General features: G+C 45.8%; 1 protein-coding gene across 1 annotated transcript in view; it reads left to right on the forward strand.

The window, feature by feature from the left end:
- Positions 1-5,130: 5,130 nt before the first annotated feature.
- CYTH2 (cytohesin 2) overlaps positions 5,131-25,757 on the forward strand; it is a 39,009-nt gene continuing 18,382 nt past the window's right edge. Inside the window, exons 1-5 of the mRNA XM_044281540.1 lie at positions 5,131-5,359; positions 16,751-16,898; positions 20,611-20,677; positions 22,552-22,670; positions 24,269-24,349. Of these exons, the coding sequence (XP_044137475.1) occupies positions 5,341-5,359; positions 16,751-16,898; positions 20,611-20,677; positions 22,552-22,670; positions 24,269-24,349 (434 nt within the window). The 5' untranslated portion in view covers positions 5,131-5,340. The remainder of the gene's footprint in view (positions 5,360-16,750; positions 16,899-20,610; positions 20,678-22,551; positions 22,671-24,268; positions 24,350-25,757) is intronic.

Raw genomic sequence — 25,757 nt, forward strand, 5'->3', positions numbered from 1 at the left:
GCCTTATTTTTGCAGAGCGATCTCTACTTTTTATTGATACAAAAAATTTAGTAAAAAGTAATCAAAATGTCATACACCGCCCACAATGGTGAGAGCTGAAGCGACCCAAAAATTGGCGAATCACCATTTTGACTTTTCCGTTTTGCCATTTGCTATATGTAATAAATATTTTCATATTTTAATAATACAGGAGAATTACATTAAGGTGGTAATTTATTATGAGCAGTGAGATGTTGGTCTTAATAACTCCTGCGGTGGATCCGCCAAAGTTATATGGAGGTACCGGCGTCTACATAACTTCGGCACATCCACCGCTGGTTTAAATGTAAGACCGCTTCCTTGATGGCTTAAATGTAGACCGTTTTCTATGCCTAAGGGTACTTTCACACTTGCGGCAGAGTGATCCGGCAAGCAGTTCCGTCGCCAGAATAGCCTGCCGGATCCGGCAATCTGCATACAAATGGACAGCATTTGTAAACGTATCCGTCTTACAAATGCATTGCAAGAACGGATCCGTCTCATCGGATGTCATCGCAGACCTGAAGGACGATTCCGGCCTTGCAGTATTTTTAATGCCGGATCCGGCACTAATACATTTCAATATAAATTAATGCCAGATTCGGCAACTAATCCGAAATTGTGGACTGAGATAATACCGCAGCATGCTGCGGTATTTCCTCCATCCAAAACGCCGTTCAGTGACTGCACTGAAGACATCCTGATGCATCCTGAACGGATTTCTCTCTATTCAGAATGCATGGGGATAAAACTGATCAGTTCTTTTCCGGTATTGAGCCCCTATGACGGAACTCTATGCCGGAAAAGAAAAACGCAAGTGTGAAAGTACCCTAAAACGGGTGTAGAAAATTATAAATGGGAGGGGCCTTCCGGTCCGTCTCCTTCCCCGCGCACACCATGCCACCATTTTTAGACCTGGCGTGAGTGGGGAAAAGTCGCAGATTGGGGCGCAAATCAACTTTGCGCTGCAATCTGCAACAGATATACACCAGAAAACTAAGTACCCCTACTGAGTACAGGGGCTGCCGTACACTACATCCGGCTTCCCCGATCTCTGTTGGGGGGAGCCGGAACACACCTCATGGTGCCATGGTCACATTTAGTCATGTTTCAAACAGCAGGCACCCCGTGGCTATAGCGTCCCTGTATGCGTGAGTCCCGACCGCTGACACATGAGATGTGTCTTTCGACATGGTTGCTTAAGGGCTGTTTCACACGAGCGAGTCCATTGTGGGAATCCCGCTCCATGTGTGAGTGAGATCCTCCGCTGTGGACTTGCAGGTGCGCACGGCACTATCATGATTTATAATGCTATGTGTCTCTGCATGGCCTTTTTTCCACAGAATCATACTGACATAAAGCTGTCAGTATGATTCTGTAGAAATAAGGTCAAGCAGAGGCACATAGCATTATAAATCATGATAGTGCCGTGCGCACCTGCAAGTCCACAGCAGAGGATCTCACTCACACATGGAGCGGGATTCCTGCAATGGACTCGCTCATGTGAAACAGCCCTTAAAGGGAGTCTGTCACCACATTTTAGCATGTTAGACCGTTAAAATAGGGTTATGTGATCCAGCCAGAACATAAAAACTGTACCTTTGTGGTAGAAAACGAACTTTTAAATTTGCAGAAAACGAACTTATAAGATTATCTTCTGAGCCCTCTCAAGTGCCCAGGGCGGTCTCTCAATCCTCGGAGCCCCAGGCAGGCACCTCCTAAACGGCTGATAACTCCGCCCTCCGTGCGCCTCTGCCCGCCTGTTTACTCCCCTCCCCTGTCCCTTTCCACTGCGGCTGTGCGGTACAAATCGTAGCGGGCGCATGCGCAATGCGATGCCCGCTCCTGGCAGGGCATCGCAATACCTATTGCGCATGCGCCCGCTACGATTTGTACCGCACAGCCGCAGTGGAAAGGGACAGGGGAGGGGAGTAAACAGGCGGGCAGAGGCGCACGGAGGGCGGAGTTATCAGCCGTTTAGGAGGTGCCTGCCTGGGGCTCCGAGGATTGAGAGACCGCCCTGGGCACTTGAGAGGGCTCAGAAGATAATCTTATAAGTTCGTTTTCTGCAAATTGAAAAGTCCGTTTTCTACCACAAAGGTACCGTTTTTATGTTCTGGCTGGATCACATAACCCTATTTTAACGGTCTAACATGCTAAAATGTGGTGACAGACTCCCTTTAAGCAACCATGTCGAAAGACACATCTCGTGGTTGTGGAAAAGATGTTAGTCTGTTTGAGAAGGGTCAAATCATTGGCATGCATCAAGAAGAGGAAACATCTAAGGAGATTGCAGAAACTACTAAAATTGGGTTAAGAACTGTCCAACGCATTATTAAAGGATAACTGTCGTATTATTTTTTTTTGAGTATTGCATTGTGGTGATTAATATCTCCTTGGTGGCCTTATTTCAACTTTTCACTGTGTACTCAATTACCCCTTAATTCCACAGTTTTGTTCCCTGTACTGCCTACTTTTACCTCTGCTTAAAATCAGGTTGCTATGCAGGGTCCGTCTATCTGTTGAAGGACGGAGGACGCAGAAGCAGGCAGCGTGCAGGGTCACATTACTGACAGCCAGGGACTGTAAGTAAGGCTGAGTTCACACAGGCGAGATTTCCGCGTGGGTGCAATGCGGGAGGTGAACGCGTTGCACCCGCACTGAATCCGGACCCATTCACTTCTATGGGGCTGTGCACACGAGCGGTGATTTTCACCATCACTTGTGCGTTGCGTTAAAATCGCAGCATGCTCTATATTGTGCGTTTATCACGCAACGCAGGCCCCATAGAAGTGAATGGGGCTGAGTGAAAATCGCAAGCATCTGCAAGTGCGGATGCGGTGCAATTTTCACGCACGGTTGCTAGGTGACAGTCTATTCACTGGATTATTTTCCCTTATAACATGGTTATAAGGGAAAATAATAGCATTCTGAATACAGAATGCTTAGTAGGTGATCAATTGAGGGTTAAAAAAAATTAAAAAATTAACTCACCTTCTCCTCTTGATCGTGTAGTTCCTGGTCTCTTCTTTAATGATGAACTACCGGCTAGGACCTGTGGTGACGTCAGATCACGTGATCTGACGTCACCACAGGTCCTTTAGCCGGTTCTTCCATCAATGGATTTTTTCTTCCCTGATGGCACGGGCATATTCCAAGATGACAATGCCAGGATTTATCGGTCTCAAATTGTGAAAGAGTGGTTCAGGGAGTATGAGACATCATTTTCACACATGGATTGGCCACCACAGAGTCCAGACCTTAACCCCATTGAGAATCTTTGGGATGTGCTGGAGAAGGCTTGGCGCAGCGGTCAGACTCTACCATCATCAATGCAAGATCTTGGTGAAAAATGAATGCAACACTGGATGGAAATAAATCTTGTGACATTGCAGAAGCTCATTGAAACAATGCCACAGCGAATACGTGCTACTTCTCCACACATTTGTCGGGTTGCGGCTGAACCTCCACTGATCGGCATTATAGTGAATGGGGCTGGACGGCAATGCGGTTGCTTCCGGCAAAGCCGAAATTCAGCAGGCTGTTCCCTTCCGGGACAGCCTGCTTGATCTCTTTATCACAAGTGTGAAACTGGCATTATGACCACCCTGCAATCCAGCAGCAGTAGTCGTGCTTGTGTACTATAGAAAAAAGTGCTGCCTCTCTGGTGGCCGGAACCATGGGAGCTCACATAGGCACACATGCTCAGTCTCCCTTCCCGGCCATCTCGTATCTGCTCTGCAGTGGTGACCATAACCCCTGGATATGAGCAGTGGATAATGTGATGGAAAAATGAATCCAGCCAGCAAAGGAGGCAATATGGACAATCAGGATACATTAGTAAGTGGCTTGTATTAACTTTCTCTACATGTTAAATGCCATTTGCTGAAGTGACACAGCCCCTTTAAATTCATCTGAGCTCAACAATTTTGCCAGATTCTACCCACCATGGGCTTCATTTATCAAAACTGTCTAATAGGAAAACTTGGTTTCCCATAGCAGCCTATTACAGCTCACCTTTTATTTCTTAAAATGATCTGAAAAAAATAAAAGGTGAGCTGATTGGTTGCTATGGGCAACAAAGACAGTTTTCCAGTTTTGATAAATGAGGCAGAGGAATGTGAACATGCCCAGTTCTTACGGCCACCAGAGGTGACTGACACACATGTAAATGACCGTACATGGGTCTGGGGGGATAGTTATCCCACAGGTTATAAGGCCCACTGCAGACAGGGGCTGCCAATCTTTGTACTGCGCTGCAGAATGGTGGCGCTACTTCTGCTATCAGGCACGTTTAGCCCTTTCTAATAGCGTCCAAGAGAATCCATGTGATCATTCCAGTGGCGTAGTTATGACTAAGGTTACTTTCACACTCGCGTTTGGTGCGGATCCAACATGAATCTGCACAAACGCTTCTGTTCAGATAATACAACCGCATGCATCCGTTCAAAGCGGATCAGTCTTGAACACCATTAATAGTTAATGGGGGACGGATCCGTTTTCTATTGTGCCATATTGTGTCAGTGAAAACTGATCCGTCCCCATTGTGTGCCAGGACGGATCCGTTTGGCTCAGTTTCGTCAGACGGACACCAAAACGCTGCAGGCAGCGTTTTGGTGTCGGCCTCCAAAGCAGAACGGAGACTGATCGGAGGCAAACTGCTGCATTCTGAGCGGATCCTTATCCATTCAGAATGCAATAAGGGCAAAACTGATCGGATCTCACAAACGGAAACCAAAACGCCAGTGTGAAAGTAGCCTTATGGGGTTAGAGGTTGCTCTCCAGGCTGTAACTGCAGACATTGCACTTATGAGACATTCCATTAGCATTTCCTTTCAGGAGCTCCTTGGATTCCCCGCCCTTACCAACCTCTATTTGGCTTAGCTACGCTTGTATCCGTAGATTTTATTGGTTGATGTACGGCGTTGTCCCGCCTTTACCAGACAGTCTTGGCTTAGGATTGGCCAAATAGCTTGTCAATCAAGAAGGAATGCACGTCCTCGAGACAAAGAGGCCGTAAGCTTCCGCCCTCCTAAATCCCCGACCCTGATTACAATCGCGATGTGATTGGCTGCCTGCGCTGTCGGTTACCGAAGTGGGCGGTGACTGCGGGTGGCTGCTATGGAGGCAGTAGGTGGGCTTTAGAGGCGACGGGTGTTGGGGGGTGGTGAGCCCGATGAAGGCGAGCCGGTTACAGAGCGGTGGGAACGGAGCTTCATAGGAACCGTTCGTTTAGAATATTATTCTGGGTCCGTGGACATTTCTGACGTGAAGTCGTGATTTCCGGTCAAGCGAGTCCTCGGACTTGTCACCTTCCTGGACATGGACGATACCATTTACAGTAAGTGCAGCTATGGATTCTCCTGCAGTGAGCGGGTCGGGAGTGTACATTATTTCGGTTTCTTAGGCTCTTCCTGGGCTGTGGACGGGGAAGGGGCAGGATGCTCCATTTTATGCCTTGGGATGGGGTGGGGATTAGCAGTCCTGTGCATGGGAAGCAGCGTGCAGACCGTTCCATCTTTACCGTTGTGGGGGGTGTAGCCTGCAGTCATGCTGGGGGCGCAGGCTGGAGCCAGTGTGCAGATTGTTATCGTGTCAGCCCTGTGATATGGGATAGGGGAAGGTGAGGTGATACTGTAGTGTCAGCCCTCTCCATTCTTACTGTGTGTGGCCCTTTAACAAGCAGTGAGAAGTCGTCTCTGGACTGGAGGGAAAAATTGCCGCATGTATGGGACCGTGGCGATATCTGGCCGACCGTGGCCATATCGACCGTCATGAAAGTCAGTCAGACGAGCCGTGTGTATTAAACTTTTACATGTCATTATGATAGCCTGGGCTGTGTTCACATTACATGAGGAGCTGACGCTGGGGTGTACATGGGGTGCATCTACATCTGTACAGCAGGCGCTGCCTACGTTGCCCGCTTAGTATACATTTTTTTTTTTTCATAGCGCTTGACTATACAGGAAACCACTGTAGGCCGCGCTCCTCTATAGACATCCCACCTGGCGGGCGCCAAAGGGACGCTCCTTAGTGACCGGTGAGGGTCGCTGGATGCATTAAGCTTCATTCAGATGATGTTCTATGGGGACGTTTATCTTCTCCATACGCCACCCAGGATTGGTGACTCAATTTATGGGCAATTTCCGTTTATTCCTCGGCCAACGAGGGGCTGTGGCCATAGGCCTCGGCACGTTTATCATTTACGCCAGTTTTCTGGCGTAAATGGTGACAAATGTATGCCACCTCTGAGTTGCCATACGTGTCCTATGTGTCATCTCCAGAGGTGCGGGAGATATAAGGCTGGCATAGCAGACGCTGGTCTTCACAAGTCTCCCCCCAATGTGTATGGGAACAAGTAAACCTTAGATACATTGGGTATAGAGCTGTTGACTAGCGGGCTGGTGACATTATACCAGTAATCTGCCCGGCTCCTGGCTGCAGTAGATTTCTGTTGTACAGCACGGACAGCAGAAGAGGGGGCACCTCTTAGTAAATTGGTTGGAGGTTCCTCCAGCGAGGTTCCTACTAGCACTAGGGATCGCTCTGCTTGAGAGGCTCCATCCAGCCCCATTTACTGTAATGGGTGATCCGGCCACAATCTAGCTAAGGGTACTTTCACACTAGCATTATTCTTTTCCGGCATAGGGTTCTGTCAAAAGGGCTCTATGCCGGAAAATAACTGATCAGGCATATCCCCATGCGTTCTGAATGGATAGAAATCCGTTCAGTATGCCCTCCGTTCAGTCGCTGTCAGGCGTTTTGGCGGGATATAATACCGCAGCATGCTGCAGTGTTATGTCCGTCCAAAATGCCTGATAAGTCGCTGGAATGCCGGCATTAATTCCCATTGACTTGCATTAGTGCCGGATCCGGCATTGCAAAACAACTGAAGGACGGCATTGTAAGCGGAGAGACGGATCCGTTTTTGCAATGCATTTGTAGACGGATTTGCACCCGGATCCGTCTACAAATGCTGTCAGTTGTCACACTGATAGGCAGCTCCCACAACGCAACTGCCTGCCGGATCACACTAACGCTAGTTACCCTAATATGCTGAGAATTGTCCATAAGAAAATCCTTTCTTTTAACCTGGGAGGTCTGTGCATGGTTCATGCCCCACATGGTATACAGTGGCATACGATATGTATGTGGAGATTTTCTCTGCCACAGATGCCATGCCACCTAGTTGACAGGTATATGACGGGCCCCTGTTATAAGACGGTGGTGTCCATAGTACAACAGATCCTTCACTGCACCATGGATTCTGTTTGGAGCCCAAACATAGATGAGCGAGTGAGAAACTTGCAGTGTGTGTCAGTGTGGGGTCTTGTACTGACCCCCGTTCCTCTGACGGGATCGCACTGCAGTATAATGATTTATAATACTGGGGGATCCTGAGAGTCCTGGAACCTATTACAGTGGCCGCATTATGTCAGGGTGACACAGTATTATAAATCCTCATGCTGTGTGATCCTGTCAGAGGAGCGGAGGTCAGAATGGGAAATCGCACTGACGCACTGCGAGTTTCTCACATTGAACTTGCTTATCTGTGTCTGGCCTAAGAGTTCAGCTACAGGGTGATTTTTTTGGGGCTGATACATGTCCCATGCCCAAGTATTGCAGTGTAGGTGGGCAGCCGCAGGAATGAATGGGGTCGCAGAACTTGGATTTCATTGTGTCCCGGTCCTTTCTCCTCAGAGGAGGTTAGCTGCTGCCATGGGTGTCTGTCCCTATTAGGAGCCCGTACACATTCAGCCCATCTGAGCGTGCATAAGTATGGAGGGCATAGAGAGGCTAAAATACTGAACCTGGGGTGTCAGGATCTCCATTTTCCTGTTCCTTTCTGTCCTCAGTGATTTCAGCACATGGAGCTAGAACGTCCCCTGGGGCTGTATAAAATCATCTGCAGTGAATCACAATACTGAATGTCTCCTGCTTCACGTATGAAGCAGGGGTGTGACCCACCTGGAATGTAGGTATGGCCGACCACGTGAATGGCATCTGTCATCAGCCCGCGTAGAGGGGTTGTCTCAGGACGGAGGCCTAGAGCAGTGGGTCCCCAACCAAACTGGCTTAAGTGGTTGCTCATTATAGCCAATATTAGTCCGTAAAGGGGTTTTCCAATCTCAGACAATGGGGGCATATCGCTAGGATATGCCCCCATAGTCTGATAGATGCATCTACATCGAGAACGGACCCCTGAAGATTGTGGAGGGCACACTGGGCATGTGCAGCCGCCCTACATTCATTTCTATAGCGCCGCCGGGAAAAAAACAAAGCCTGCTCGGCTGTTTCTGTTGGCCCCCATAGAAATGAATGGGAGCGGTGCCCTCGCAAGTGCGGTGTGTTCCCATTGAATCCTATAGGGAGAGTGCTTGGTGCTGGCCGGACTCCAGTAAACCCGGGGCCCTTTGGCCAACACCTTCCCCGCTCCATTCTTGGAGTACGTACGGATCCCAGAGGTGGGACCCGCACCTATCAGACAATGGGGGCATATCCTAGCGATATGCCCCCATTGTCTGAGATTGGAAAACCCTGTACGACAAGTAGTGTATATACTAAAGGACTAATCATATTGACTATAATGAGCGACCACTTCAACACACATTGTCTGAGATGGAAATACCCCTTTAAGTGGGTAGTCCCACCATAATAACTTACCACCTATCCAGATCTGATCGTGGCAGTCTGACTGCTGGGTTCTTAGTCCACCAAGTGGATGGGCCGATGATCACTCATGCTGAAGAGAAGCCAAGTACATGACGTAGAGAGGAGCATCAGCGCATATGGGTGGTCATCGATTTGCTCACCCCAGGGTCTCTGGCCCCTTGTTATTGTGATTGTTGGGTCCCCACCAATCAGATAGGTCTCCTCAGTCCTCTGTTGTCAGGTCAAGTTTGGGTTATAGAAACTCTAAAAACGTTCTCGTCCCCTTTGTGATGAAAGTAGGTTACGTATTCCTGGCTGAGTACCGCCATGGTAAGCGCTTTATGTAACCTAGGAACAGAACACCTTATGTTTCACATGATCAGACCGGGAAGAAAGCACTGAATAGGTTTTCTTAGGTAATGAATTGCAGCAGTGTGAATTATGGACTCGCTGACCTTTTGTGCTGAAGTGAATTTTAGCAATTTGTGGAGAGCACTGCGGCTTGCTCTATCATATGTACTGTACCTCCTAGGTCCTGTGCTAAGGGGGCATAATCTGGTCATGCCGTGTCCAGGAAGACCCCTCTCAGGGGACTATAGTCACCTAGTGTCCTGCTTATTGCTGTGGCTTGTTATAACAAGTTATATGAAACCTCAGGGTCTCAGCCGCTCTGTGTTTTTACCTTAAGGTACCTCTGTCTGGTGGTTGAGGGGTCTGTGACCACCTTTATGCTGCGCCCCCTGCGGGCAGTGTAAGGTAGTGACAGACCCGCTTGTCTCTGTTAGAAGATAATGTCACTTCTGAGAAATGGGCTTGTCTACCTTCCGGGTGGGGGGGGGGGGGGGGGGGGGGGCGGCGCCTTTCAGCCAGACCCCCATCCCTACGTCGCTGGACTCGCAGAGGGAAGTATACTAACCTTCTCTCTGCCCCTGGGTTCAGGCTCCTTCAGTCTCTAACCGCAGCTGGTAAACTTCTTGTTTGATGGGGGTCACTTGGTTGCTGTAGCCAATGACTGGCTGTATTGTATGTAGCAGGGCTCAATTTGTGATGGCAAAAGGCAGCCCCATGGTAGCGGAGAGGCCTTTTTTTCTGGCTGGTCCCACAATGCAGTCTCTTGCTATTATCGTGCATATGACCGTGTCTGTATTGAGGTCCACAAACCACGGATAACGGTTGTGTGCATGCCGCATCAAGGTGCGGACCCATTAACTTCAATGGGTCCTTGGTCCGCAAGTAATATGACATGTCTTATCTTTTGGGGCCGCCTGGATGCGGAACCACATGTTCCTAATGTGTTTATATTTGCTATCAGTATTTGGTTTCCATTAGTATAGGTCACTGTGTACAATTTGGGATTGTGCCCTCCGTACAGCAGTACAAAACCACAGTCGGGATCCATCCAGCCGGACCTGTAACGCTGACATTTGTCCGGCTCCCTGGACTGTGCTCGTTGTTGGCAGCCAGAAACCAGCATGTATGGCTTCTGCGTTCTGCTCTATTCCTGGTAAGGGGCCGATAACATCTGGTTTGTATAGTACACCTTACCAATACATGTTAAAGGGTTTATCACCCCTGGGGACCTTTTCTGCAGAATCGTACTTCTCTGATCCCCACTGCTAGGTTCCGACTCCTGGGTCTCCTCACGTTAACATCCAGTTTGATGCGGACATTGACGAATGAGGACAGGTCGTCACTGCAACCTGGTGACCCTTGTCATGCCGGATGTTGATGCTGGGAGACCCAGAAGCTGTGGGGGAGCCGGAAAAAAGAGATGGGGACCAGATAAGTATGATTCCCACCGTGGGTCCCAGGGGTGAACAACCGTTTTATTTTTTTTAAATCTCCATATTTTATTTATAATACAAAAATACATATCCGCATGACATTTATAATATCATAAATTCTGAAGTCATCGCCAACCCACCCCGCCTATCCCCCCCCTCCCATCCTTGCAGGGGGGAAAAAAAAAAGGGAAAAAAAAAAAAGGAAAAAAAAAGTTCCAAATTAATTAAACCATGTCCCACTCTTCCCACAGTTTACCCCATTTTAGATAAGATCCTCTTTGTTTGTGCAGAATCTTCTCATGTGAACAACCGTTTTAAATGGACATGAACAAATGTCAGCAATTTCAGGAATATATACAGTAGTTTTTATTGTATACATTTGACTAGATGGTTTATAGGTTTCTGTTTTTATGGGAAAACGCATCCACACATTCACATTTGAACTACGTTTTCCCAATTATAACCTACAAGTACGTCAGGCAATGTCAGTACGTTTTTCACCACATTCATACTTCTATCGATGTAACCAGGTTGATGGTGGTTATGGTGGCCGCCTCTGTCCAGATGGGTAGTGATCTGTGACCGCCACCTCTTGGGCAGGTGAAGCTGTCAGTGCCAGTCTGTAGGAATTTGACCTGACCTAAAACGTGTATAAAACCTAAACTGATACTGATTTGCTAATTTGATCTGATAAATGATTTTCTTGTGTGACCTCAATTCCTCACATTTTGTGACCGAGGTGGTAAATGTTGTCTGGGGCATTTAGAGTCCTTGTTTCACCCTTTGTTTGGGGGGAAAATGAAGGCTGGAAAAATCCTGTTAATTGTTCATCTGGCTGGTGCCAGGATCTAGTATTACACTTTTCAGCCCAGGATAAAGAATGCTTTGTTGCAGGCATGTACGGCGTTGGTATCTGAAGTATCCGCAGCCAATTTGCATCTAGCGTTTGCGGTCACCCATTCAACATATCTGTACACAATGGCGCCTCTTATGTCGCCCTCTCTCGCCTGCAGTCCGGCATCCCTCCTATTGCACCATGTACAGTTCTGCTGTCAGTATTGGTAGAGATTCTCTTCCTTCATATATGGATGAAGGAGATGCGCACGTTGGGCCCAGCCAAAGCTTAAATGTATCATCCGTTCCCGTAGCCTTGCTCAGGTCTATGGGTGGCTACTGGAGTCACTGGGGGTGGGACCAAAGCCAAAAATGTGTAATTTTACGTGCTGATTTGATACAAGTTTCAGTGAGTTTGTTTCCAGTAAAACTAATTTATTCTTTTATATACCTGATTATTCTTAGCTTAGGAGTCCATTGGGCGGTCCTATCAGTCATTGACAGCTATACAATAAAGGCTGTCAGTCATGTAGTAGAACTGCCCACTGGACTCCAACAGTGCTGGCTTCCTGCCTCTGCTGCTAAAAGGATCTTACCTGTTCCCTGGCTCTCCTGTCCTCTGCGCTGGCTCCTAAGCCTCTATCTTCTGGTCCAGGATTTTTATTTTTTCCCCAACATGGACATGCTCACCTGATCCTCTTCAGCCAACCACTGGCTTCAGTGGTGACATGTCTCTTGTGGACGCATCACTCCTGAAGCCAGAGGTTGGCTCAAGAAGATCAGTTGATGATGTTGGGAAGTAAGCAAATCCTGTACCGGAAGATGGAGACGCGGGAGTCAGCACGGGGGAACGGCACAGCGGGGAGCAGGTAGTATGATGTTTTCAGTGGGGGAGGCATCTGTTACAAATAATTTATTCACGGACAACCCTTTTAAGGGACTAGTTGTAGCTGTTAGATTGTCAGAAACTCAGAATTGAATTCCTTACTTTTTATTTTATTATTTTATATGGGGTGATGATTGTTCTTATTCATTGCCCTCGTTCTCATTGATCACATCTTTTAAGATGACACAAAAATGAATGAACAACCTTTGCATGAAACATACATGCGATGAATGAGTGGCGATCTACTGTGTCCTTGAAGGAAGGGATCCTAAAGGTGACAGTACACATTAGTCTAAAGTTGATCAAAATGGATGATTTCAACCAAAAATGAACATTCATTGAGTGAAGTTTAAAGGAAACCTGTCATCAACTTTATTCTGCTGTTAGTATGGGCAACATAAAGTAGACAGGTAAGTTTATTTCAGCGGCCTGTCATTTATAAGTTAAAAGTAAGTGTGTGATGTGTATAACAAAGGGGAACCTGGGCACTCTCAAGATAATCAGACCATAAAGAATTTATTGCTACACAAATAGATTAAAATACACGTCCTAAAAGACAGGAATATTAATACCAACAAGAAAAATCCTAAAATATCCTTAAAATATGGGGATAATTGTAAAGTCAAAATCAAGTAGCCACAGGTAACAAAATATAGCTACTGTCCAATGAGGTAAATGGGTTACACTTGATATATAGTCCCAAACGTAATTGATACTTTCAAAAATATCCTGGAAAAAAATAAATAAAAGTCCTGGTATAATGTCACAAATAGTATCCTGTAAGCCAAATGAAAACAGTGCGTACATACACACAGAGGTAGCGGCGCCCCGCTATATGATATCACCAGCGGCGTCCCACTGGGGAAAACTTTCTTGTGCTCCATGTGACAGCCTGCCGGAAGAATAAGGACAGTCTTTGTGTAAGTAAATATCCCTCAAATGCTCGGCTAGGTGGTCCTGTGTTTTGTCAGGCCAGTACTCACGAGCGTCTCTCGTCCCCGTTCTCCCGCGATGGTGGTTTGTTTGCCACGTGCAGCTGGACTCCGGCTTATATGGTTAGTCTTGCGCTGTCTAATTCAACCTCCCATGCGTGCGGCAGACTGTATTACAATCTACGGCAGGCTGGTCACGATAACTGGGGTCCTGGCTAAACGCGTATTTTAAGGATATTTTAGGATTTTTCTTGTCGGTATCAATATTCCTGTCTTTTAGGAGCATTTATAGGACGTGTATGGGTAGAGGATATTTCACGAATTTGTATTTGTATTTTAATCTATTTGTGTAGCAATACATTCTTTATGGTCTGAATATCTTGAGTGCCCAGGTTCCCCTTTGTTATACGTATCTGACTTCTTGAGGATAGGGTGAGTCCTCTTTGAGAGCACCTCATTTTGGTCCTAGTGAATACTGTGCGCCACATCCATTACTGTTTCTAAGTGTGTGATGTGTCGGTTCTCGGCAAAATCATTGCAGACTAGGCCTGGAAAAGAGTCCCGGCCACCTGAGAAGAGTCCTGGTTATTCATGACTTCCTGCTCTCCTGCCCACCTGCTGATGACTGACCGTCTTCTACCCAGTTTCCTCCCTTTCTCTGTAGGAGACAACTGCCAATCGTCAGCAGATGGGCGGGAGAGCAGGAGATTATGGATAACACTGACTCTTCTCAGGTAGATGTGACTCTTTTCTAGGCCCGAGCTGCAATGGTTAAGATGCTGGTTCTCAGCAATCACTTACTTTTAGCTCATGAGTGACACACCGCTGACATCAGCATTTCTGTCACAATTTTATGCTGCCCTTAGTGAGGTTAGCTAAAAGTTGAGGACAGGTTCCCTTTAATAACAGATAATCGTTTTAGCCAACCAATGACAGACCTTTATCATCTGAAAAGAAGTTGGCCATGTTTAATACTTTCGTTCGATAGCCAGATGAATGAACTGTTTTTGAAAGAAGGTTCCCAGAAAGATCTTTCGTCCATCGCCCAGTTTCATTGAACGTGTATGGGCAGTTTGAACAACTGCGACGGCCAATATGGACTAAATATGTACGGCCGTGTCTGCAGACAGAACGTTCACCAGAGGACTGTGTATTCAACTGCTGTTCCATCATCAACAAACTGCTGTCTAATCTGTATAACTTTAGATATGTGATGTCTAATCTGATGAGTAGACAAACCTACCACCATAACATCAGGTATGAATATATATATATATATATATATATATATATATATATATATATATATATATATATATATATATATATATATATATATATATATATATCCGGAATGCACTCCAAAATAGACGTGAAATAAATGATTTATTCACCCATAAAAAGGCAAAACTTGCGACGTTTCACGTCTATTTTGGAGTGCATTCCGGATTCTTTTGTCTCTACAATACTCGGGGTATTGCCGCTACCCTATACTGGATATTGCACCCACACCTTGGCTGGTGCTCCCGCTGGATTTTCTCTCTATCCATCTAGATAGATAGATAGATAGACAGACTCACACACACCTCCATGGGTATAGACAAATAGCTCAGTGCCTTCTCGTGGACTCGTCACTGACAGGTTGTTATGGTTGAGTTAGGTTTTGGCACCTGAAATTGCCTTTCATCTCCAACAAATTGCCCTGATGTCCAATGGTGACTGGAGGACTTCAGTGTATCTTCCATCAGAGCTTGTATTTGGGACTGATCATGGATATAAATGAGTGACTGTCATCAAACAGGACTTTGTTTTACAGTATGACAAGGATTATACCATGACCAGCCCTTGGCATCCAGTGTTGTGTTTTTTTTTTTTCTTCTTTCAATAAAGACCTTTTTCTCACAAGACAAAATGCACAATGACTTCAGTGTTTCCTTACCAGCTGCTAAATATTTCTCTCCGTGTACAAAGAGCTAATTTTTGTCTTTCTAATAAATGGTTAGCTATCTATGACTGTAGCTGTTAGAACTGATTCTGACGACTTTCACCAACAATGCAAATTCTGCAATAATGGTCCCAAAGAAAGGAAAATATGCTAAGTGCAAAAAGCCCGTGGTGAGCAAGTCCGTCTCCAGCCAGGAAAACTGAGAACTCCATTCACATGTGGGATTCTTCTTCTCTTCTCTCCTAATGTCTGATGTAGGCCATATCCCAGCTGGTTTCTGAAGTCTCATCTGGCCGCTCATTTTCCCTCCAGCATTACATGCTAGCCATTCGAATGGATGACCCACCCGAACGGGAGTCACTTGTACAGAGCAGGTTCTTTGTTCTGCCTCATAGAGGGTGCCCTGAGCAGGGACGCCATTTTAGTTTTTCTGCTGCTACGACTCCTTTACTGCAGTGCCTTCTCTCAAAGATTGGGCGTGAAACCGAAAGGCAATCTATTATGTCTAAAATCCGTTTAATACTGATGATCTATCCTCTGTGTAGGTTACCAGTATCTGATAGGTGGGTGTCCGACACCCAGGATCCCCTGTTTGAGAAGGCAGTGGCGTGCCCTTCTCGCAGCACAGAGCTGTACATTATATAGCGGCCGTGCTTGGTATTGCGCTATGGCTCTACTGCACGTGCTGCTGCCTTTTCGAACAGGTGATTGGTGTGGATCCCAAGTGTTGGACCCCCACCAATTTGATACTGATGCCCTTACCAGCGGATAGCAGTCATCAGTATTAACATCTCGGGAAAACTCCTTTACACATGGCCTAGGAACCCCAAAACATAATTGTACCTTTGTTGTGAAAATCTGGTCTTCTAATCCGGAGAAATAGATTTTTTTATACAAATAAGATTTTCAGTACTGAAATCTCAGAGACCGCCAGTGAAAGTAGGGGGTCGGCGGCGTTATGGTGAGAGCTATGGCGCACCACACTGGATGCGTAAAATTTAAAAGGATTATGGCACCGGGTTTTCACAAGAGAGATATCGTTTTCTTTCAGGGCACCTACTCTACATGCTGGTATGCTTACTTTGACCTCCAAGTCAGATGAAACTACAGTAATTGTGGTCAAATTTCAAAAGAAGTCATCTTGCTCCCCTGCCACTTCCTGCTCCAGTCCTTCCCGCCGGTGTTTGCGTTCTTGGACGCAGCAGTATCATCCTGGGCACACCAGGTCACTGCTGCAGTCAGTCAATGGCCTCAACAGTTGTGTGCTGTATACTGTTGAGGCCAGTGACTGGCTGCATGGATACCTAGCATGTTCTAATCATTTATAATACATGTCAGAAAAAATGTACCTGTGTTTTCCACGGAATCCGGTGCAGATGTCTAAGGCTGACCCTCAGATTTCTGCCGTGGGTTTGGATAAATTTGCTTGAAGACGCCCGCTGTAGTTACCATGTAGAAACCTCCATCAAGAAGGGACATAACCTTTCTTGAAGTGGCACAATTTCAATTGAGAATCAATAGGAGGTGGAATACGTGACAAGATCCTTCTGTGTGAACATGTCCTTTGCCGGTCAAAGCTAAACTTTTTGGCTACAAATTTACTGGGATTTATTTATTTCCCCCCCCCCCCCAACATAAAATACGTTGCTGCTATGCACAATAGATCCTGAGAATGTTTATCTTGTTGCTTCCTCTTTAGTTCCCGCTGACCTGACTCCAGAAGAACGTATTGAGCTCGAGAACATCCGTCGCAGGAAACAGGAACTGCTGGAAGAGATCCAGAGGCTGCGTGATGAGCTGAGTGAGGCTATGAATGAGGTGGAAGGCCTGGAGGCCAATGAAGGAAGGTAAGGCTGTGTAGTCACGTGCAGCATGTCCATGGGCCATTGCGTGCTGCTAAGTGTGTGAGTTAAAGTAAATGCGGAATTCAGCTTAGTTTTGGTGAGGCCTCATGCACTCAGCCTTGTTAGTATTTTGGTCTGCAAATAACGAATCTACACCATATTTTTCTCACTCCAATCGATAGAAAGGACTGTTCTTGTAAGCAGTATGGACAGCCACATAGATCCATGAAAAATACGGATGTGTGCATGGCACCATAGGAATAACTGGGCCAGCAGAAAATGCACTTTGTTGATAAATATGACCATGTGCCTGAAGCCTAAGGCTTTGTTCACATCACCGTTCGGAAAGGACGGAGAAGGCACATAACTGAGCCAAATGGAGCCCTTAGGACACCATAGACGATAATGGGGTCCGTTATGTTTCCGCTCAGAAGAGGATTTTGAAGCGGAGGCAAAAGTCCTGCATGCACAGCTTTGGTCTCCGCTCCGCTTTGGTCTCCGTTCGGCTCAGTTATGTGCCTTTTCCGTTCTCCTGCCCCCATCATTTAAACGGGTTATTGAAATAGATATAGGGGTTAATCAATATAAAATGTTTTTACATTGGAACTCTATGGTGACGGATGCCACAGTATGGGATCTGTCTAAGGCATCTATTAACGTATACGTTTTTTGTTGTATGTTTCTGTGTACATATGACAAACGTGATGTGGACCCAGCCTGACCGGCACAGAGCTGAACAGACTTCTCTGACTATGATGGAGTCCGTTTTTTATTGCTTGTAAAAAGATCATCTTTTTATCGGGCAAAAGTGCTGCATCCAGGGCTTTTTTTTTTTTTTTTTTTTTTTTTTTTTTCCGGTCTTTTTTGACAAAATCTGCAACAGACGCCCCAAACAAGTGTAGGCCCACGCATCATGCATCTGAATTACTGCAACTTTCGTACTCTCCTTCGGCTAAAAATACTCCCCAAAAGTGCTAAGAGGATTTTTTATTTTTTTTTAAGAGAAATAAAGTACTGCGACCTCGGGGTGCACGTGCCGTATGCTATATTTCGTGAAGTTTTTTATGCCACAATAATAGAGTAAAACCATTAGTAAATGTCCCCCAGATTATTTATTGGATGACTATCGCTGAACTAAAATGGCAGACCCTGTTTTCACTGTAGTAGAAGGTGTGCGAATCCTTCTGACTGCAGAGCTGACCCTGAGGCCTAATACATCCTGGTACGTACCTTCAGGGGAGCTGAAAGTAGGGTGGCTTCAGAGAAACGCCATGACCACAGTCCTAACAGCTATTGACAGAGTTTCCGCCCCAAGGCCACTGTCCGGAAAGTTTTTATCACTCTGTCGCTTTCCTGTGAATCGCTTCACTAAATAAATGTGTTTTTCTAGTGACCAATAAAGACTGCGATGTATGTTTTTTTTTTTTATTTTTTTTTTTCCCCCATGAGGGGCTGTCAGTTCTGACATGTCTTAAGGCCTCTTTCACACGGGCGTGAGTTTTTTTGCCCGGATAAGAGCCGGGTGCGTTGCGGGAAAATGCGCGATTTTTTTCTGCGCAGGTGCAAAACATTGTCATGCGTTGCACTCGCGTGAGAAAAATCGCGCATGTTTGGTACCCAAACCCGAACTTCTTCATAGAAGTTCGGGCTTGGGATTGATGTTCTGAAGACTCTATTATTTTCCCTTATAACATGGTTATAAGGGAAAATAATAGCATTCTGAATACAGAATGCATAGTAAACCAGCGCTAGAGGGGTTAAAAAAAAATAAAAAAAATTTAACTCACCTTAGTCCACTTGCTCGCGAAGCCCGGCATCTCCTTGTGTCTCCGCTGCTGATGAACAGGACCTGGGGTGAGCTGCTCCATTAAATACAGGTTAAGGACCTTCGATGACGTCACTCCGGTCATCACATGGTACGTCACATGATCTTTTACCATGGTGATTCACCATGGTAAAAGACCATGTGATGACCGGAGTGACGTCATCGAAGGTCCTTAAGCTCTATTTAATGGAGCAGCTCACCCCAGGTCCTGTTCATCAGCAGCGGAGACACAAGGAGATGCCAGCTTCGCGAGCAAGTGGACTAAGGTGAGTTAAATTATTTTTTATTTTTTTTTAACCCCTCTAGCGCTGGTTTACTATGCATTCTGTATTCAGAATGCTATTATTTTCCCTTATAACCATGTTATAAGGGAAAATAATAATGATCGGGTCTCCATCCCGATGGTCTCCTAGCAACCATGCGTGCAAATCGCACGGCATCCGTACTTGCTTGCGGATGCCATCCGATTTTCACACACCCCATTCACTTCTATGGGGCTTGCGTCACGTCAAAATCGGAAAATATAGAGCATGCTGCGATTTCAACTGAACGCACAAGTGATGCGTTAAAAACATCGCTCATGTGCACAGCCCCATAGAAATGAATGGGTCAGGATTTAGTGCGGGTGCCATACGTTCGCCGCACGGATCGCACCCGCACGGAAAACTCGCCCGTGTGAAAGGGGCCTAAGTAATACCAATGTTCTGGAGCATCTTGGAGCTTTCTATTGGTCTGTTCTTCTGTTATTTCTCCAAGAAATTCTGTAGAGACAAATTGGTCTTAACATGTGTCCTCAACTCCTCATACAGTCCAAAACTGTCAGTTCTGATTGGACATGTGTGTCAGGACATACAGTTGTCAAGAATTCATTTTCTAGGATGAATAGCCAAGGAGCAACATAGGGGGTGTAAGAAAATATTCTCCAGAATTGTAGTTTTGCCATGTGTAGTGGTGACAGGTGCCCTTACTATAGGCAGAGATACAACAGCATTCTCTTGAAATCGCCGTTATCTTGCATTAAGGGCATGTGACCACTGCAGCCAATCACAGTCTAACTCTGAGGGCAGTGATTGGCATCTGTGGTGACGTTCCATACCCGCGCACATCACCACGTCGGTGACACATATCCATGTTAAAGGATGAAAAACAGGCTAAGGGGGAAATTGTGTAAAACAATAAAAGAACCATTACTTGCCTGTTTGAGGAGCTGTCGCCTCTCCTGACAGGTCTGTTTTTACTAACTAGTTGTATTCCCCATGTAATAACCATTCTGGATCTGCATCTGTTCTTAGGACCTTGTGTTTTGTTATTCCTTTAGTCCTATTCCTATGAATAACCGTTTGCAATGAAGGTCCAGTTGGGTGTGTTTATAAGGCTAGTACTACAGAAATGTTATCACAAGAGGGGTGCCAGTAGTTACTAAAACGGACATTTAAGGAGCGGTTACATGTCCTCTATAACTCCTGCTGCTCCAGTGTTCTTCATAGTTTGTTGCGCTTCAGCGCAGTAATGTCACTTTGACACGTATGACCGCTGCAGCCAATGAATGGCTGAACAGATCAGAGGTCTGTGTAGAGGGGGACCAGGAAGGAGCAACCCCACGGGAGTGTTGGGGGATTGGTACACAATTCTGAATGCCTTGCTTATGTCCTGGACACGCACATAACGCACTGCTGTTATTAGACTGAAGCCTCGCTGGAGCAAATATCACTAAAGCCGACCGCTTTGCTTGTTGGTGCAACTCGATTGCACTTTTGTTACACTGGGATCCTGGAAGTGACGGCAGTGTACTGTAACGTCTACTTGTTCTTATCTGCCTTACATTGGTCATTCTGGTTAACGTTGTTTCCTTTGTTTTGTTTTTTGTTTTGTTTTTTTTTCCCCCCACAGCAAAACGTTACAAAGAAACCGGAAGATCGGGATGGGCAGAAAGAAGTTTAATATGGATCCTAAAAAGGTAAAAATATAATGTATTAGGGCCTCTTGTGGTCATGCTCTGTCATCTGATTTGGGATACTACAATACTGTTTCAGTTCTGGAGCAGGACTTCTGGGAATTGGGCAGACCACACCTGAGCCATAGGCGAAAATCTCCCAGTGAATCCCTGGCATGCAGAATTTGCTGAATATTTGTAGTGGATTTCACCCTCTGTTTCAAAGGGTGAAATCTGCAGCATGAATGTAATATCCGCACGACAGGTCAGCTTATACTGCAGATTTGTTTTCCAGTGTGTGAGTTCGGTTTCTTAAAGGCTCATCCATGTAGCTGGTACTGAAGAAGCCGCACGCATATCCAGTGTCCTGTCCTGTGTAGACATACTCTTAAAAGGGTTTTCCGAGATTCTTTTATTGATGGCCTATCCTCTGGATAGGCCATCAGTATCTGATCCGTGGGGGTCCAACACATGGGACCCTGACTATCAGTTTTTGATGAATTGTATAGCGGCTGTGCTTGGTCTGACAGCTCAGCCCCATTCACTTCTATGGGACTGAGCTGTGCCTAGGCCACATGAACGATGAACGTGTCATCACTCGGCCCAGGGATAACTGAGAGAAGGCCGTGGCATACTGCGAGTGCCTCTGCCTTCTCAAACAGCTGATTGGTGGGGGTCCTGGGTGTTGGACCCCAACCGATCAGATACTAATGACCTATCCATAGGTCATCGCTATAAAAATCTTGGAAAACCACTTTAAAGGGATTCTGTCATCAGATTTAAGGCCTATAACTTAAACATATGGCCAGGTCCCTACTAATACCCTGAATCCTAAAGTGACCTTATCAAATGCGCCTGTGGCTCTATTATCATATAAAACAGATTTATATAACCTGTCACTCACGTCCCAAATGTGTCCAAGGGGACGTCTCATCATGCTGGGTGCCCGGCTGCCGCCGCCCTCCCTTTCAATAGCCTTCCTGACCTCAGCACCGCCTCCAAAATTGTCCGCTCCCTCAGCCAGATCCCGTGCGGCTGTGAGAGGATGGCTGCAATAGGGTGGTCAAGGCAGATTCGAGCGAAGTGCGCAGGCCGCTGCCAGGAGTCTGCATGGGCGCATCAGGTTATACCTAGTGCGCACGCGTGGGATCTGGCTGAGGAGAGCGGACTATTTCAGAGGCGGCGCTAAGGTTAGAGAGGTGGCGATGACGTGAGGTGGGCGGCGATTTCTAGTCGGAAAGCGGCGCTGGGCACCAAAAGGAGATGGCTGCATCCGGGCACCCTGCATGATGAGACGTCTTGGGACGTGAGTGACAGGTTATATACACCTGTTTTATATGATAATAGAGCCACAGGCGCATTTGATAAGGTCACTTTAGGATTCAGGGTATTAGTAGGGACCTGGCCATATGTTTAGGTTATAGGCCTCAAATCTGATGACAGAATCTCTTTTTAAAGGTTTCATTTCATGGCTACAAAAAAAAAAAAGGCTTATGGAGTTTTGACTTTGGTGTAAAATATTTAAGAACAAAAGGCCATGTTTGATATGAAACTTGCTATATTGTGCTAACCCCTTGTGGTGGTACCATGGCTGTACCCATCACAGGAACAAATTCTGCTAGAAATGTATTAAACTTGACTTGTCTTCCGTTACCAGAAGGGCTTGTTATCTGGCTTTGGATAACCTCTAAGGAGCGCCTAATGTCCAGGGGGTTAAGCTGTGGCTAGCTTTGTCCCCTGCACTTGGGTAGATAAAGGTTTAAGATGCTTTACTACAGTGACTACCTGCGTCTTCAGTGACTCCTCTGATGGTTCTCGTCTGTGTTTTGTAATTTAGTTAGAACATAATGTATTTTATACTGTTGGTTAATTTTATGACATTCGGTTCCTGCTTTTAGGGCATCCTCTATCTCCAGGAGAATGAGTTGCTGAGAAACACTGCAGAAGACATAGCACGCTTCTTGTACAAAGGGGAAGGGCTGAATAAGACCGCCATCGGGGACTACTTAGGAGAGAGGTAAACCTGAGCTTTATGGAAATTAGTATAACGAAGACAGTGTTCACCATCTGGATTCTTGAGTGAAAAATCTTTAACTATAAAGTGGATTTATAGAGAGATGGTATAGATGGTGGTCAGACCTCCAGCATAATGACCAATGCAAAGGGACATTCTCCCTCCCTATAATCAATGGAAGGGATTCCCAGCTTTATTACTGCTGAAGTGATTCCACTCCTGGGGGTCTCCTAATGCTGTTCCCTCAGAGAAACTTGGTGTAGGCAGGTAAAGCTTTCTGTAATTCTAGGTACACATGTTAAAAGGGTTGGCCACTATACCTTTAATCCTACAGATGCACTGGGAACAGCACTCAAAGGCAGCTGATGGAGGGTCATGTGATCAATCCATCAGCAGCCTCCATTGACTTCCCCTGCCCATGGCACTGTGCATGTTCACGTTTCTATTGCTGTGTGCACGGTTAGTCAGTGGGACTGATCCCGTGACCCTCCATCAGCAGCTGTTTTGGGACTGGAGTGCCGCACTGTATATTAGTCACTAAACCATCAGACATCAGCGACAATTGTTTAATACCAGTTTATCACTAGCTGCCATTATGTGCTATGCCATTTCCAGCACATATGTAGAAAGATAAGGTGGCCAACCCCTATAAGCAGGCTGGCACTGGGTGCCTTCCCTATTGTGACTGTATTCTGGGGAACCCCTGATTAGAGCTGAAGGGACCCTATTGGGAACCCTGGTTGGAAAATACTAGTACTGATCATTAGTGTCTGATTCTTGCAGTTAGTTGAGCCGTGGTGCCTTAAACAGCGTTACATGCACGTCATCTGCTAAAGGCATAAAGTCTGATCCCCATAGTTTAGTATGGTCAGGGAAGGTCAGCTTACATAGCATGCTGAAGAAAGGTCTTAGTTTTCACAGTAATTGTCAAGCAATGTGAACCGCAAAGTTTGAAATATGTTGTCGTAATCTTAGTCTGAGCAATCACTATTATAGAGTTTCTGGGAGTTAAAGGGGTATGCTCATTGGCACATTTATGGCATATCAGTAGGAGCGCGCTTGTCTGGCTATCTACGGAAGTCACGCAGCAGTGAATGGAGAGTAGGCTGCGCATACACTGTGGTCTCCATTCTCTCTGGGGCCCCATTCTTGAGATGGGTGCGGGTCCCACCTCTGAGATCTGACATTTATGGCGTATGTTATCGATCTGCCATAGGTGTCCCAGATGGGACAGTTCCTTTACATAACTTGGGATAGGTCCCCTATATGATTAGTGGCGGTCCAACTTGTGACACATCAGCTGTGTCAGCATTGCGGAGCAGTGTTGTACATTGTATAGTGGCTGTGCTTGGTAGTGCAGCTGAACCCCATTCACTTAAATGGGTCTCCTGCCGAGGAACACACACAATGTTTGCCTGAGTGCCAAAGCGCAGCTGACAGCTGATCAGCAGGGCCCCTCACCGATCAATATTTAAGGCCTAGAAAACCCTTTTAATTACCATTACTTCAACGGTTAAAAGAAAAGCAAAGGCCCCCACTTTTTCGGGTTGCTTTGCATCTATTAACAACTCTCACAAACTTTCTTTCTTTACTTTTTACAGGGAGGATTTAAATATTTCTGTTCTTCATAGCTTTGTGGATCTCCATGAGTTTACAGATTTGAACCTTGTTCAAGCTCTCAGGTCAGTCACGTCGCTTTGTCAGAGATCATGTACAGATAGTGCTGTGGAACCACAGGGCTGCAAAGAAACAGGAAGGTTTCTGTGAAAGAGGAAGTGGCCATGTCCACCACAGAATAAGCAAAAGTCTCATTCAGGAAGCTGTAAACCTAGCCATGGTGATCTAGCAGCTCGGCCGGCCGTCTGAAATGACTGATCTAACCCTAGATGTGGAGGCTTGCTGTAAAACTACCATTCACGTATTGGTTTCCTCTTTCATGAGTAGCAGACTCTATCTACATGGTTGGGGGTTTGTGCTTCTACCTTGCAAGCACATTCTAATAGTAGATTCATTTTTAGTTCTGATTCTGATGCTCTGTCGCCTTAAGGCTTTATTCACACGTCTGCAATTGTGTTCCGCATTTTGCATAACGGAACTGCGGACCTATTCGTTTCTATGGGGCCACACGATGTGCTGTCCGGATCCGGAAAAGCAGATCCACACTTCCGGGTCCGCAATTCCTATCCCGAAAAAATAAAATAAAACCTGTCCTATTCTTGTCTGCAATTGCGAACAAGATTAGACATTTTCTATTATAGTGCCGACGATGTGCAGTCCGCAAAATGCGGAACGCACATTGCTGGTGTCCGTGTTTTGTGGAATCGCAAAACACATACAGATGTGTAAATGGAGCCTAAATGTATGTATTTTGTGCTAAAATTCTTTACCCCAAATGTTCGTTATTAGCAATTTTCAACAATTCTTCTACAGCCAACACCTTTTCACATACTTTGCAGGGTGTTTTTTCTCCTTCACACAAATATTAAGTCCCCAGAAACCAAAAAGTTGTTTTTTTTTTTTTGTTTTTTTTTTTGTTTTTTTTTATATGCACTTACAATCTTCAGGACGCCTTCCAACCCCTCCCAGCCTTTTTCAAGTAGAGTGCAGCACTACTTTGGAGGATCCGGTGCCAATCGGCATCAGACGCTTTTCTCCTTTACGGTGAAAACATCAGAGGAGCTGCAGTAACCCATCCAGCTACTACAGAACAACTGGTAGCGGGTATGCACTGTGTCAGACCCCCGACGATCTGATATTGATGGCCTATCCTAAATGTAGATCATCAATAGTAGAGTCCTGGAACACCCCTTTAAGGGCTAGATTTCACTGTGAAAGAGAGCATTCTGGTATGTGAAATGGTGCAGGCTGCAGAGGACAAACAGTTGAGCTTTTTAAATAAAGACCTTTTAAAATGTTTAAGCTGAAAAGAAGTACAATGCAGTAATAAACATGCATTCAAAGCTGTCCATAGCCTAGAGAACTCAAAGCTTCATTTATTTAAGGCCTCATGCACAATAATTTATTTTTCCTATTTAGAGCAGCATATGCCATAATTAAAGATTAACGTAGCAGCTCTTGTATATGCCTTGT

This window comes from Bufo gargarizans, chromosome 2, assembly GCF_014858855.1.
Source record: "Bufo gargarizans isolate SCDJY-AF-19 chromosome 2, ASM1485885v1, whole genome shotgun sequence".
Lineage (NCBI taxonomy): Eukaryota > Metazoa > Chordata > Amphibia > Anura > Bufonidae > Bufo > Bufo gargarizans.